This window comes from Oncorhynchus mykiss, chromosome 6 (genome assembly GCF_057628025.1).
Source record: "Oncorhynchus mykiss isolate SJ-2025 chromosome 6, ASM5762802v1, whole genome shotgun sequence".
NCBI classification, from domain to species: domain Eukaryota; kingdom Metazoa; phylum Chordata; class Actinopteri; order Salmoniformes; family Salmonidae; genus Oncorhynchus; species Oncorhynchus mykiss.
Window position 1 is genome coordinate 1,507,574 of NC_143027.1, and position 15,758 is coordinate 1,523,331.

General features: G+C 43.5%; 1 protein-coding gene across 1 annotated transcript; it reads right to left on the reverse strand.

Annotated features, from left to right (window-relative positions):
• Nucleotides 1-55: 55 nt before the first annotated feature.
• Nucleotides 56-9,354, reverse strand: LOC118964799 (iron-sulfur cluster assembly 1 homolog, mitochondrial). The gene is made up of 4 exons (XM_090236840.1): nt 9,203-9,354; nt 7,211-7,264; nt 6,070-6,175; nt 56-4,102 (listed from the first exon to the last, which is right to left on the reverse strand). Exons 1-4 carry the CDS (start codon nt 9,284-9,286, stop codon nt 3,954-3,956), a joined length of 393 nt encoding a protein of 130 aa, XP_090092966.1. The 5' UTR covers nt 9,287-9,354; the 3' UTR covers nt 56-3,953.
• Between the last annotated feature and the right edge of the window lie 6,404 nt (nt 9,355-15,758).

Below are 15,758 nucleotides of genomic sequence, written 5' to 3' on the forward strand. Positions count from 1 at the left end.
TGTAAATGAGAATGTGTTGTCAGCCAACTGACCTGGTTAAAAGAAGACAAAACACTTTATATTTCCTATTTATTCTAGTTGAGACACATCACACCAACTGTACATAGACGTATTGCACTAGTTACAGTGCCTTGCGAAAGTATTCGGCCCCCTTGAACTTTGCGACCTTTCAGCCTTCAAACATAAAGATATAAAACTGTATTTTTTTGTGAAGAATCAACAAGTGGGACACAATCATGAAGTGGAACAACATTTATTGGATATTTCAAACTTTTTTAACAAATCAAAAACTGAAAAATTGGGCATTCAAAATTATTCAGCCCCTTTACTTTCAGTGCAGCAAACTCTCTCCAGAAGTTCAGTGAGGATCTCTGAATGATCCAATGTTGACCTAAATGACTAATGATGATAAATACAATCCACCTGTGTGTAATCAAGTCTCCGTATAAATGCACCTGCACTGTGATAGTCTCAGAGGTCCGTTAAAAGCGCAGAGAGCATCATGAAGAACAAGGAACACACCAGGCAGGTCCGAGATACTGTTGTGAAGAAGTTTAAAGCCGGATTTGGATACAAAAAGATTTCCCAAGCTTTAAACATCCCAAGGAGCACTGTGCAAGCGATAATATTGAAATGGAAGGAGTATCAGACCACTGCAAATCTACCAAGACCTGGCCGTCCCTCTAAACTTTCAGCTCATACAAGGAGAAGACTGATCAGAGATGCAGCCAAGAGGCCCATGATCACTCTGGATGAACTGCAGAGATCTACAGCTGAGGTGGGAGACTCTGTCCATAGGACAACAATCAGTTGTATATTGCACAAATCTGGCCTTTATGGAAGAGTGGCAAGAAGAAAGCCATTTCTTAAAGATATCCATAAAAAGTGTCGTTTAAAGTTTGCCACAAGCCACCTGGGAGACACACCAAACACGTGGAAGAAGGTGCTCTGGTCAGATGAAACCAAAATTGAACTTTTTGGCAACAATGCAAAACGTTATGTTTGGCGTAAAAGCAACACAGCTGAACACACCATCCCCACTGTCAAACATGGTGGTGGCAGCATCATGGTTTGGGCCTGCTTTTCTTCAGCAGGGACAGGGAAGATGGTTAAAATTGATGGGAAGATGGATGGAGCCAAATACAGGACCATTCTGGAAGAAAACCTGATGGAGTCTGCAAAAGACCTGAGACTGGGACGGAGATTTGTCTTCCAACAAGACAATGATCCAAAACCTAAAGCAAAATCTACAATGGAATGGCCAAGTCAAAGTCCAGACCTGAATCCAATCGAGAATCTGTGGAAATAACTGAAAACTGCTGTCCACAAATGCTCTCCATCCAACCTCACTGAGCTCGAGCTGTTTTGCAAGGAGGAATGGGAAAAAATGTCAGTCTCTCGATGTGCAAAACTGATAGAGACATACCCCAAGCGACTTACAGCTGTAATCGCAGCAAAAGGTGGCGCTACAAAGTATTAACTTAAGGGGGCTGAATAATTTTGCACGCCCAATTTTTCAGTTTTTGATTTGTTAAAAAAGTTTGAAATATCCAATAAATGTCATTCCACTTCATGGTTGTGTCCCACTTGTTGTTGATTCTTCACAAAAAAATACAGTTTTATATCTTTATGTTTGAAGCCTGAAATGTGGCAAAAGGTCGCAAAGTTCAAGGGGGCTGAATACTTTCGCAAGGCACTGTACATACATTTCAAACACGTGTTCTGGCATGGAGCAGAACGAACCCCCTGTGGGTGAGGAATATGGTTTTGTGCGTTTATACAGTTTACAGGGTTTTGTACATTCTTATTCACACACACACACACACACACACACAAAAACAACCAAGTAAAACTAAAATAATTTACAAACTGCAAAATCAAGTTTCAAAAACAGTCGGTCGGGAACTCTTCAACCCCAGGGGTGTATTCAGTAAGGTGAAACGTTCTCAGCGTTGCAGACAGAAATGTAACAAATAGAGCAGACATTACTCTACTGTATATTCTTCTATGATTGAAAGACAAATCATACATGTTCTATAAAACACATTTCTATCAGAATGTTGTGTAAATGTTGTGTAAATGTTGCACCCCCCCCATCATGTGGATGGATAACTATTTCCTGTGCTGCGTTCCATTGGCTAACCAACATTTCCTGTGCTGCGTTCCATTGGCTAACCAACATTTCCTTTGCTGTCTACTGTATTTTCAGCCTAGCTGTCCAAGTCTTCTGGGTACTGATACAGTATAGCCTGTCAGAACCCTGGTGTGTCTATGTGCTCTTTAGTCTAAGAAGAGGGCAGACAGGACTTCAGGGGGAAGTCTATTGCTCAGTGTTTAGCTACAAGGTCTAAGGACTGCACCATGCTTCAAGGCCCACAGCTTTACTGTCCTGCTCTCCACTTCTTTATTCACCTCACAGGCCTCTGGCTAGGGAAGAGATGGGTTGTGAGAGAGAGAGAGAGGGAGAGGGAGGGAGGCGGGGAAGAGACGGGCTGTGAGAGAGAGAGAGAGGGAGGCGGGGAAGAAACGGGCTGTGGGAGAGAGAGAGAGGGAGGGAGGCCGGGAAGAGACGGGCTGTGAGAGGGAGAGAGAGGGAGGCTGGGAAGAGGTGGGCTGTGGGAGAGTGAGAGAGGGAGGCGGGGAAGAGACGGGCTGTGAGAGGGAGGCGGGGAAGAGACGGGCTGTGGGAGAGAGAGAGAGGGAGGGAGGCGGGGAAGAGATGGGCTGTGGGAGAGAGAGAGAGGGAGGCGGGGAAGAGACGGGCTGTGAGAGGGAGGCGGGGAAGAGACGGGCTGTGGGAGAGAGAGAGAGAGGGAGGGAGGCGGGGAAGAGATGGGCTGTGGGAGAGAGAGAGAGAGGGAGGGAGGCTGGGAAGAGACGGGCTGTGAGAGGGAGAGAGAGGGAGGCTGGGAAGAGATGGGCTGTGGGAGGGAGGCGGGGAAGAGACGGGCTGTGGGAGAGAGAGAGAGGGAGGGAGGCGGGGAAGAGATGGGCTGTGAGAGGGAGGCGGGGAAGAGACGGGCTGTGGGAGAGAGAGAGAGAGAGGGAGGCTGGGAAGAGATGGGCTGTGGGAGAGAGAGAGAGGGAGGCGGGGAAGAGACGGGCTGTGGGAGAGAGAGAGAGGGAGGCGGGGGAAGAGATGGGCTGTGAGAGGGAGGCGGGGAAGAGACGGGCTGTGGGAGAGAGAGAGAGGGAGGGAGGCGGGGAAGAGATGGGCTGTGAGAGGGAGGCGGGGAAGAGACGGGCTGTGGGAGAGAGAGAGAGAGGGAGGCGGGGAAGAGACGGGCTGTGAGAGAGAGAGAGAGAGGGAGGCGGGGAAGAGACGGGCTGTGAGAGAGAGAGAGAGAGGGAGGCGGGGAAGAGACGGGCTGTGAGAGGGAGGCGGGGAAGAGACGGGCTGTGAGAGGGAGGCGGGGAAGAGACGGGCTGTGAGAGAGAGAGAGAGGAAGGCGGGGAAGAGACGGGCTTTGAGAGAGAGAGAGGGAGGGGGGGAAGAGATGGGCTGTGTGAGAGAGGGAGGGAGGCGGGGAAGAGACGGGCTGTGAGAGAGAATGTCTTTATTGTTTTGAAACTTCTGTATGTGTGATGTTTACTGTTAATTTTTATTGTTTATTTCACTTTACATATTCACTTTATATATTATCTACCTCACTTGATTTGGCAATGTTAACACATGTTTCCCATGCCAATAAAGCCCTTGAATTGAATTGAGAGAGAGGGAGGGAGGGAAGGAGGGGGGGAAGAGATGGGCTGTGTGAGAGAGGGAAGGAGGCGGGGTTGGGCGGTGTGTGTGTGTTGGGAGGCCACCACAGCAGGAAGCCCTCTCAGATGTTGAAGCCCTCTCCACAGCAGGAAGCCCTCTCAGATGCTGAAGCCCTCTCAGATGTTGAAGCTCTCTCCACAGCAGGAAGCCCTGTCAGATGTTGAAGCCCTCTCCATAGCAGGAAGCCCTGTCAGATGTTGAAGCTCTCTCCACAGCCACAGGTGCCCTTGATATTGGGGTTGTTGAAGACAAACTCACTGGACAGCTTGGACTCCACAAAGTCCATCTCTGTCCCCAGCAGAGTGAGCTGGGCCTTCTTCTCTATAAATACACGGACACCTGCAGGACCACCCAATCCCATCATTCAGTATTATACACCACCCAACATTATACACCACCCAACATTATACACCATCCAACCCCACCCACCATTCCGTATTATACACCATCCAACCCCACCCACCACTCAGTATTATACACCATCCAACCCCACCACTCAGTATTATACACCACCCAACCCCACCCACCACTCCGTATTATACACCACCCAACCCCACCCACCACTCAGTATTATACACCACCCAACCCCACCCACCACTCAGTATTATACACCACCCAACCCCACCCTCCACTCAGTATTATACACCACCCAACCCCACCCTCCACTCAGTATTATACACCACCCAACCCCACCCTCCACTCAGTATTATACACCACCCAACCCCACCCTCCACTCAGTATTATACACCACCCAACCCCACCCACCACTCAGTATTATACACCACCCAACCCCACCCTCCACTCAGTATTATACACCACCCAACCCCACCCACCACTCCGTATTATACACCACCCAACCCCACCCACCACTCCGTATTATACACCACCCAACCCCACCCACCATTCCGTATTATACACCACCCAACCCCACCCACCATTCCGTATTATACACCACCCAACCCCACCCACCATTCCGTATTATACACCATCCAACCCCACCAACCATCCAGTATTATACACCATCCAACCCCACCCACCACTCAGTATTAAACACACAATATCACTTAACACATATGGAGTGATTTCAGAGCAAACAGAAATTGTATTTTAATTCCATAATATTTGGTATTAAGAATGAATTATAATTAATTTGAATTTGTTGTGGTTCCTTATCATTAGGGACTGGTGAACCCCTCTTGTAGGGGCTGGAAACCTATTCTAATTGTTAGGGTTATTTTGGAGAGCAATAGCCCTGAAATGGTACGACCAACAGAGACCAAACTTACACGTGGTGCAACCCGGCCAAACGGTGGCGCTACAAACTTGATAGATCAGCCATTTTGAAAATAGTGTAAATTCTTCCAACATTTTTAAACAGCATCTCCTCAGACACTGCTAAATGGATTTCTCAGAAACTTGGTGTACAGCAGCTATACACAAAGATCTTTAAATGCATAATAAATTAAATTGATATCGTAAACGTCATGGCTAGTGTGAGCCAATGAAGTTGAGTGAGTTTGGGCCTGACGTCAAGTCACTCTTGGAGGGAATAGAGCCCCTTGCTGGCCATGTATCACAATACTCTACAATGTTTGCACCAGTCCACAACCAAACCAAGGACCCAGTCCGCAACCAGACCAGACCAAGGACCCAGTCCGCAACCAGACCAGACCAAGGACCCAGTCCGCAACCAGACCAGTGTACCCAGTCCGCAACCAGACCAAGGACCAGTGTACCCAGTCCGCAACCAGACCAAGGACCAGTGTACCCAGTCCGCAACCAGACCAAGGACCAGTGTACCCAGTCCGCAACCAGACCAAGGACCAGTGTACCCAGTCCGCAACCAGACCAAGGACCAGTGTACCCAGTCCGCAACCAGACCAAGGACCAGTGTACCCAGTCCGCAACCAGACCAAGGACCAGTGTACCCAGTCCGCAACCAGACCAAGGACCAGTGTACCCAGTCCGCAACCAGACCAAGGACCAGTGTACCCAGTCCACAACCAGACCAAGGACCAGTGTACCCAGTCCACAACCAGACGAAGGACCATTTTAAATGGCAAAAAATAAGATCCAATTTGAGCATTAAAAATGCAAAAATATTGAATACATGTTTTATTCTCACTGAAATCACTCCATATACATATCTCTTAATACATATCATGTTTTGAAAAAAAAAATTCAACATTACATTGGGGAGATGTTGATGGTAAAGTTACACAATTCAACGACAGACAATCAATTACATACATCATTCTGAGGAAAACATTTCAGTGATAAGGAAGGAAGACGATAACGTTGCTCACCATCCTGCAGCACCTCCTCATCAGCCTGATCCTTCTGCTTGGTGAAGTCCAGAGTGTAGGTCATACCGTTACAGCCCCGAGTCCTCACACCCACCTTCAGACCAATCTGGAACACAACCACCATTATACCACTACCCATAACCCCTCACACCCACCTTCAGACCAATCTGGAACACAACCACCATTATACCACTACCCATAACCCCTCACACCCACCTTCAGACCAATCTGGAACACAAACACCATTATACCACTACCCATAACCCCTCACACCCACCTTCAGACCAATCTGGAACACAAACACCATTATCTCCTCAGGGGGATAGAGGAGGGTTACATTATCTCCTCGGGGGGATAGAGGAGGGTTACATATTATCTCAAGGGGATAGAGGAGGGTTACATATTAGTTCAGGGGGATAGAGGGGGGTTACATATTATCTCAAGGGGAAAGAAGAGGGTTACATATTATCAAGGGGATAGAGGAGGGTTACATATTATCTCAAGGGGATAGAGGAGGGTTACATATTATCTCAAGGGGATAGAGGAGGGTTACATATTATCTCAAGGGGATAGAGGAGGGTTACATATTATCTCAAGGGGATAGAGGAGGGTTACATATTATCTCCTCAGGGGGATAGAGGAGGGTTACATATTATCTCCTCGGGGGGATAGAGGAGGATAGAGGAGGGTTACATATTATCTCCTCAGGGGGATAGAGGAGGGTTACATATTATCTCCTCAGGGGGATAGAGGAGGATAGAGGAGGGTTACATACTATCTCCTCAGGGGGATAGAGGAGGGTTACATATTATCTCCTCAGGGGGATAGAGGAAGATAGAGGAGGGTTACATATTATCTCAGGGGGATAGAGGAGGGTTACATATTATCTCAAGGGGATAGAGGAGGGTTACATATTATCTCAAGGGGATAGAGGAGGGTTACATATTATCTCAAGGGGATAGAGGGTTACATATTATCTCAGGGGAATAGAGGAGGGTTACATATTATCTCAGGGGGATAGAGGAGGGTTACATATTATCTCAGGGGGATAGAGGAGGGTTACATATTATCTCAGGGGAATAGAGGAGGGTTACATATTATCTCAGGGGGATAGAGGAGGGTAAGTTAGAAGGATTCTTACATATTCTGGCTTGTTCTCCAGGAGGGTCCGGATCCTATTCACAGCAGGAGGAGTCTGGAAGAACAAACAGAGGAAAGGAGTTGATGATCATTCATAACAATTATGACAGTGCAGTCAATGGCAGTCTTCCAGCAGCGTACCACCCTGCATCCCAACGCTGGCTTTAACCAGCAGCATACCACCCTGCATCCCACCGCTGGCTTTAACCAGCAGCATACCACCCTGCATCCCACTGCTGGCTTTAACCAGCAGCATACCACCCTGCATCCCACTGCTGGCTTTAACCAGCAGCATACCACCCTGCATCCCACTGCTGGCTTTAACCAACAGCATGCCACCCTGCACCCCACCGCTGGCTTTAACCAGCAGCATACCACCCTGCATCCCACCGCTGGCTTTAACCAGCAGCATACCACCCTGCATCCCACCGCTGGCTTTAACCAGCAACACACCACCCTGCATCCCCACCGCTGGCTTTAACCAGCAGCATACCACCCTGCATCCCACCGCTGGCTTTAACCAGCAACATACCACCCTGCATCCCACCGCAATGGAACTGTTGGCTGGGTAGTGATACACAGGGGTGAGAACTATGGAGAAGGATACAACTCAACTCTGTTCTATGTATGTGCATAGGATATCTACTGTTTGTGTGAAAGTATGTACGTAAGTAAGGAGCAAGGAATTAAATGGATGTCTCTGTATAATGGACTTCAGAGTGCTCTCGTGAATAAACATTTTGACTATTGTAAGCTGGGAACTCTGTCCTTTTCATTTAAACCAGAACGTTACAAACTCTGGGTTGCAGACTAAGTAGATTAATTGAAGTTTATGAATATTGATAACAAGATTCTCATAACAATCATGTAGTAACAAAACAAAATGTTAAACAAATCAAATTATATTTTATATTTGAGATTCTTCAAAGTAGCCACCCTTTGCCTTGACAGCTTTGCACACTCTTGGCATTCTCTCAACCAGCTTCACCCCTGAAGGAGTTCCCACATACGCTGAGCACTTGTTGGCTGCTTTTCCTTCACTCCGCGGGACATAGAGAGACAGAGGGGCGCTGTTTCGCAAGTATGAATGCGACTTCTGCTAAGGCTGTATCACCGTAAATGCTGCACGGCCAATGCAAACACCGGATTGACCAAGCAGCGGTTTTACCCGCGAATTCAAAAACCTACCCACATTTGGCAGGTGGCAAGTGTTATTAATTTTAGGCCCTGGTCAATGACCAGAACATGTGTAACTTTTGAAAGGTAGGTTGCATCCATCTCTGGCACCGTGGGTCACCACAACGTGTACCCAGGCGAATAGTGATATCGCTCACTAAGTAGCATAACCATGTTAATATGAAATTACCGGAGGTAAATCTTCAAGGTTAATCTCATTGCCAGCATAGTTAATCAGAACAGTGGTCTGGGAATAGAACTTCCGGAAGGCGAGTTGGTGCTCAAAACAACAGAAACTGGCAGGGTGAAAAATGCACTAAAATGAGGCCTGGGTTTTTCGGCGATTACATAAACTAAAGGCAAGCAGATTGAACACAGTAATATTATGAAAGTGGGCTCCATGGCGGATGCAATATACTCATTTTAATCAGATGTATTTATTTTTTTAGAAATGTCCAGTCTACCAGTAAATGATACCAAAAAATATTTGATTATATCACAACATATCTGTAACTAGCTAAAGCTAGTGTATTCCTAATCGTTAACGATATTAGCTAGTTTAGCTAACTCTCACACGCAACTCAATCACTGTTCGTCAAAATCATTAGGAAACATGCATACCACACGTTATGAGATTCAACAGAGAACAACGACATCTTTAAAACTACAGACAACAACAACTAGGACCCCCGTTAGCCGGAGCGGCGTAACATTAGCTAGCTAGCTCACTTTAATGTACCTTCGGAGCTAGCGGTCATACCACAAACCGTCAGTTTAGAGAGGAAAATAGCAATGTCGAATACTTCTACACACTTACCAGAGTTAAAGCAGCTCTTGTAGCTAATATCTTTCTTTTACTGACAGCTCTGACCGTCGCTCTCGCCACCATTGAGGCAGACATGTTCAGCAGTCAACAGAAACATTAAATGTAGCCCCGTTAGCTAACATGAAAACACCTGTCTGCGCATGCGTGCGAAAGGGGCCGATATCAGATTAGCATACAGAGCCACGATAGGAGGATTTTTATTAGTTGACAGGCAGTTCAGCCAATAGACAAAGTACCTTTATGAAACCTCCAAAAACATGAGCAACACAACTGAGACACAAGGTCATTTAAAACCATAACATTGTAGTACCGTACCCCCTTTTATGTATGTAGCTACACTGAGTGAATAACAGGCTCAGCAGAAATGCTGCTTGAGTACAAACTGTACAAGCACTGGGGGCTGCCAGTATACAATTTGAGGAGGCTACATAGAAATGAGATTCAACCTAAAATTGAGTCATTCCAAAAGAAAGCCAGTGTGAGGGTTTATTTTCTAAACTAATTACAGAAAGATATTAACCCCCCAAAATATCTGGACATTAATTCACTTTAATGAACATTAGCATTAGCCCAGGGCAGGGGGGCAGGGGGGCAGACCTTCACATTACAGCAAACAGTCTCACCAATCCAAGGCACTGGCCATGAAACGCATTAACAAAAGCATATTTCCCGTTTTCCATCAACCCTCCCACACCACCCCAAATACTTCACCGATGTAAGCAGAACCCCAAATCAACCCTCAGCCCGATCCCTTTTCCAGTGTTCGAGAGTGTAGAGTGATAAGGATAATTAATTTGGTACGCATAAGCAATATAAGTGGAATTTAATGTTTCACCATATTACTACAGCTGTCCAATCCTCTCAGATCTACACACATGGGAGTTAGTGGTCCATTTAGGTACAGGCAACCCCAGGCAACCCCAGGCAACCCCAGGCAACCCCAGATACAGAGACACATTTTCAGTATATGACTCTGCCCAAATAGTCACTGCAATGACAGCACTACAAACACAATGTGTTAAGAGGGGGCAGGAAGGCTCCAGCTAGTTACCATCTTTGGATGTTCTGGCATTTAGGGAAATTTTAATACAAGCTGTCAATTATTATCAATAGTCCCAATTTGTTTCAGGGACAATTCTAAAATCCAGGTTAAAAACGAAATAATAATTTCAAGTTTTCATAACAAATCGGTAATCGTCATTTTTGGGCGCCGATTATATTGCAATCCACCAGGAGACTGCGTGGCAGGTTGACCACCTGTTACGCGAGTGCAGGCAGCAAGGAGACATGGTAAGTTGTTAGCTAGCATCAAACTTATCTTATAATAAACAATCAATCTTAACATAATCACTAGTTAACTACACATGGTTGATGATATTACTAGTTTAACTAACTTGTCCTGCGTTGCAAATAATCAATGTGGTACCTGAAATTGTGTCACTTCTGTTACACTCTGTGTAAGCAGAGTCAGGGTATATGCAGCAGATTGGGCTGCCTGGCTCGTTGCGAACTGTGTGAAGACCATTTCTTCCTAACAAAGACCGTAATTAATTTGCCAGAATTGTAAATAATTATGACATAACATTGAAGGTTGTACAATGTAACAGCAAGATTTAGACTTATGGATGCCACCCGTTAAATAAAATACGGAACGCTTCTGTATTTCACTGAAATAATAAGCGTTTTGTTTTCGAAAAAATAGTTTCCGGATTTGACCATATTAATGACCTAAGGCTCATATTTCTGTGTGTTATTATATTATAATTAAGTCAATGATTTGATATTTGATAGAGCAGTCTGAGCAGTGGGAGGCAGCAGCAGGCTCGTAAGCATTCATTCAAACCTTGGTGGTAAGTTGGCTGTTGAAGATATCCCTCTAGTGGTGTGGAGGCTTTGGCAAAGTGGGTGGGGTTATATCCTTCCTGTTTGGCCCTGTCCGGGGGTATCATCGGATGGGGCAACAGTGTCTCCTGACCCCTCCTGTCTTAGCCTCCAGTATTTATGCTGCAGTAGTTTATGTGTAAGGGGGCTAGGGTCAGTTTGTTATATCTGGAGTACTTCTCCTGTCTTATCCAGTGTCCTGTGTGAATTTAAGTATGCTCTCTCTAATTCTCTCTTTCTTTCTCTCTCTCGGAGGACCTGAGCCCTAGGACCATGCCTCAGGACCTGGCATGATGACTCCTTGCTGTCCCCAGTCCACCTGGCCGTGCTGCTGCTCCAGTTTCAACTGTTCTGCCTTATTATTATTCGACCATGCTGGTCATTTATGAACATTTGAACATCTTGGCCATGTTCTGTTATAATCTCCACCCGGCACAGCCAGAAGAGGACTGGCCACCCCTCATAGCCTGGTTCCGCTCTAGGTTTCCTACTAGGTTTTGGCCTTTCTAGGGAGATTTTCCTAGCCACCATGCTTCTACACCTGCATTGCTTGCTGTTTGGGGTTTTAGGCTGGGTTTCTGTACAGCACTTTGAGATATCAGCTGATGTACAAAGGGCTTTATAAATACATTTGATTTGATTTTGATTGATCTTGATGGTCTGTCATAATATAATAGAGACAGTAGATCTAGCTGGTCTGTCATTAATTTAATAGAGACAGTAGTTCAGGCTGGTCTGTCATATTATAATAGAGAAAGAAGATCTAGCTGGTCTGTCATAATATAATAGAGACATATAGACAGTAGATCTAGCTGGTCTGTCATAATATAATAGAGACAGTAGATCTAGCTGGTACTTCATAATATAATAGAGACAGTAGATCTAGCTGGTCTGTCATAATATAATAGAGACAGTAGATCTAGCTGGTCTGTCATAATATTATAGAGACAGTAGATACAGTCCTCTGATCTGTCCTCTGACGAAGAGGTGGAACAAGGATCGAACCAAAATGCAGCGTGTAGATTGCGATCCATGTTTAATGAACAAACGTAAACATGAATTAATACAAACACTACAAAACAAAAGAACGTAATGAACGAAACAAAAACCGAAACAGCCTATACTTGTTTAAACTAACAAGGACAGGAACAAGGACACTAAGGACAATCACCCACGACCAGCTCAAAGAATATGGCTGCCTAAATATGGTTCCCAATCAGAGACAACGATAAACACCTGCCTCTGATTGAGAACCACTTCAGACAGCCATAGACTTAACTAGAACACCCCACTAGCTACAATCCCCATACATACACACCACATACAAAAACCCATGCCACACCCTGGCCTGACCAAATAAATAAAGATAACACAAAATACTTCGACCAGGGCGTGACTAGATCTAGCTGGCCTGTCATAATATAATGGAGACATTGAGACGGTAGATCTAGCTGGTATGCCATAATATAATAGAGACAGTAGATCTAGCTGGTCTGTCATAATATAATAGAGACAGTAGATCTAGCTGGTCTGTCATAATATAATAAAGACAGTAGATCTAGCTGGTCTGTCATAATATAATAGAGACAGTAGATCTAGCTGGTCTGTCATAATATAATAGAGACAGTAGATATAGCTGGTCTGTCATAATATAATAGGGACAGTAGATCTAGCTGGTCTGTCATAATATAATAGAGACAGTAGATCTAGCTGGTATGTCATAATATAATAGAGACAGTAGTTCAGGCTGGTCGGTCATATTATAAAAGAGAAATAAGATCTAGCTGGTCTGTCATAAAATAATGGAGACACAGAGACAGTTGATCTAGCTGGTCTGTCATAATATTATAGAGACAGTAGATGTAGCTGGTCTGTCATAATATAATAGAGACAGTAGATCTAGCTGGTTTGTCATAATATAATAGAGACAGTAGATGTATTTGGTCTGACATAATATAATAGAGACAGTAGATGTAGCTGGTCTGACATAATATAATAGAGACAGTAGATATAGCTGGTGTGTCATAATATAATAGAGACAGTAGATCTAGCTGGTCTGTCATATTGTAATAGAGACAGTAGCTCTAGCTGGTTTGTCATAATATAATAGAGACAATAGATCTAGCTGGTCCTTCATAATATAATAGAGACAGTAAATCTAGCTGGTCTGTCATAATATAATAGAGACAGTAGATCTAGCTGGTCTGTCATAATATAATAGAGACAGTAGATCTAGCTGGTCTGTCATAATATAACAGAGACAGTAGATCTAGCTGGTCTGTCATAATATAATAAAGAGAGTCGATCTAGCTCATCTGTCATAATATAATAGAGACAGTAGATCTAGCTGGTCTGTCATATTGTAATAGAGACAGTAGCTCTAGCTTGTCTGTCATAATATAATAGAGACAGTAGTTCAGGCTGGTGTGTCATATTAAAATAGAGAAAGAAGATCTAGCTGGTCTGTCATAATATAATGGAGACATAGAGACAGTAGATCTAGCTGGTATGTCATAATATAATAGAGACAGTAGATCTAGCTGGTCTGTCAAAATATAATAGAGACAGTAGATCTAGCTGGTCTGTCATAATATAATAAAGAGAGTAGATCTAGCTGGTCTGTCAAAATATAATAGGGACAGTAGATCTAACTAGTCTGTCATATTGTAATAGAGACAGTAGCTCTAGCTGGTCTGTCATAATATAATAGAGACACTAGATCTAGCTGGTCCTTCATAAAATAATAGAGACAGTTGATCTAGCTGGTCTGTCATAATATAATAGAGACAGTAGATCTAGCTGGTCTGTCATAATATAATATAGACAGTAGATCTAGCTGGTCTGTCATAATATAATAGAGACAGTAGATGTAGCTGGTCTGTCATAATATAATAGAGACAGTAGATATAGCTGGTTTGTCATAATATAATAGAGACAGTAGATCTAGCTGGTTTGTCATATTGTAATAGAGACAGTAGCTCTAGCTGGTTTGTCATAATATAATAGAGACAATAGATCTAGCTGGTCCTTCATAATATAATAGAGACAGTAAATCTAGCTGGTCTGTCATAATATAATAGAGATACTAGATCTAGCTGGTCTGTCATAATATAATAGAGACAGTAGATCTAGCTGGTCTGTCATAATATAACAGAGACATTAGATCTAGCTGGTCTGTCATAATATAATAAAGAGAGTAGATCTAGCTCGTCTGTCATAATATAATAGAGACAGTAGATCTAGCTGGTCTGTCATATTGTAATAGAGACAGTAGCTCTAGCTGGTCTGTCATAATATAATAGAGACAGTAGTTCAGGCTGGTCTGTCATATTATCAAAGAGAAAGACGATCTAGCTGGTCTGTTATAATATAATGGAGACATAGAGACAGTAGATCTAGCTGGTCTGTCATAATATAATAGAGACAGTAGATCTAGCTGGTCTGTCATAATATAATAGAGACAGTAGATCTAGCTGGTCTGTCATATTGTTATAGAGACAGTAGCTCTAGCTGGTCTGTCATAATATAATAGAGACAATAGATCTAGCTGGTCCTTCATAATATAATAGAGACAGTAAATCTAGCTGGTCTGTCATAATATAATAGAGACAGTAGATCTAGCTGGTCTGTCATAATATAATAGAGACAGTAGATCTAGCTGGTCTGTCATATTGTTATAGAGACAGTAGCTCTAGCTGGTCTGTCATAATATAATAGAGACAATAGATCTAGCTGGTCCTTCATAATATAATAGAGACAATAAATCTAGCTGGTCTGTCATAATATAATAGAGACAGTAGATCTAGCTGGTCTGTCATAATATAATAGAGACAGTAGATCGAGCTGGTCTGTCATAATATAAAAGAGAGATAGAGACAGTATATTTAGCTGGTCTGACATATTATAATAGAGACAGTAGTTCTAGCTGGTCTGTCATAATATAATAGAGACAGTAGATCGAGCTGGTCTGTCATAATATAATAGAGACAGTAGATCTAGATGGTCTGTCATAATATAAAAGAGAGATAGAGACAGTATATTTAGCTGGTCTGACATATTATAATAGAGACAGTAGTTCTAGCTGGTCTGTCATAATATAATAGAGACAGTAGATCTAGCTGGTATGTCATAATATAATAGATACAATAGATCTAGCTGGTCCTTCATAATATAATAGAAACAGTAGTTCTAGCTGGTCTGTCATTATATAATAGAGACAGTAGATCGAGCTGGTCTGTCATAAAATAATAGAGACAGTAGATCTAGCTGGTCTGTCATAATATAATAGAGACAGTAGATCTAGCTGGTCTGTCATAATATAATAGAGACAGTTTATATAGCTGGTCTGTCACAATATAATAGAGACAGTAGTTCTAGCTGGTCTGTCATAATATAATAGAGACAGTAGATCTAGCTTGTCTGTCATAATATAATAGAGACAGTAGATGTAGCTGGTCTGACATAATATAATAGAGACAGTAGATATAGCTGGTCTGTCATAATATAATAGAGACAGTAGATCGAGCTGGTCTGTCATAATATAAAAGAGAGATAGAGACAGTATATTTAGCTGGTCTGACATATTATAATAGAGACAGTAGTTCTAGCTGGTCTGTCATAATATAATAGAGACAGTAGATCGAGCTGGTCTGTCATAATATAATAG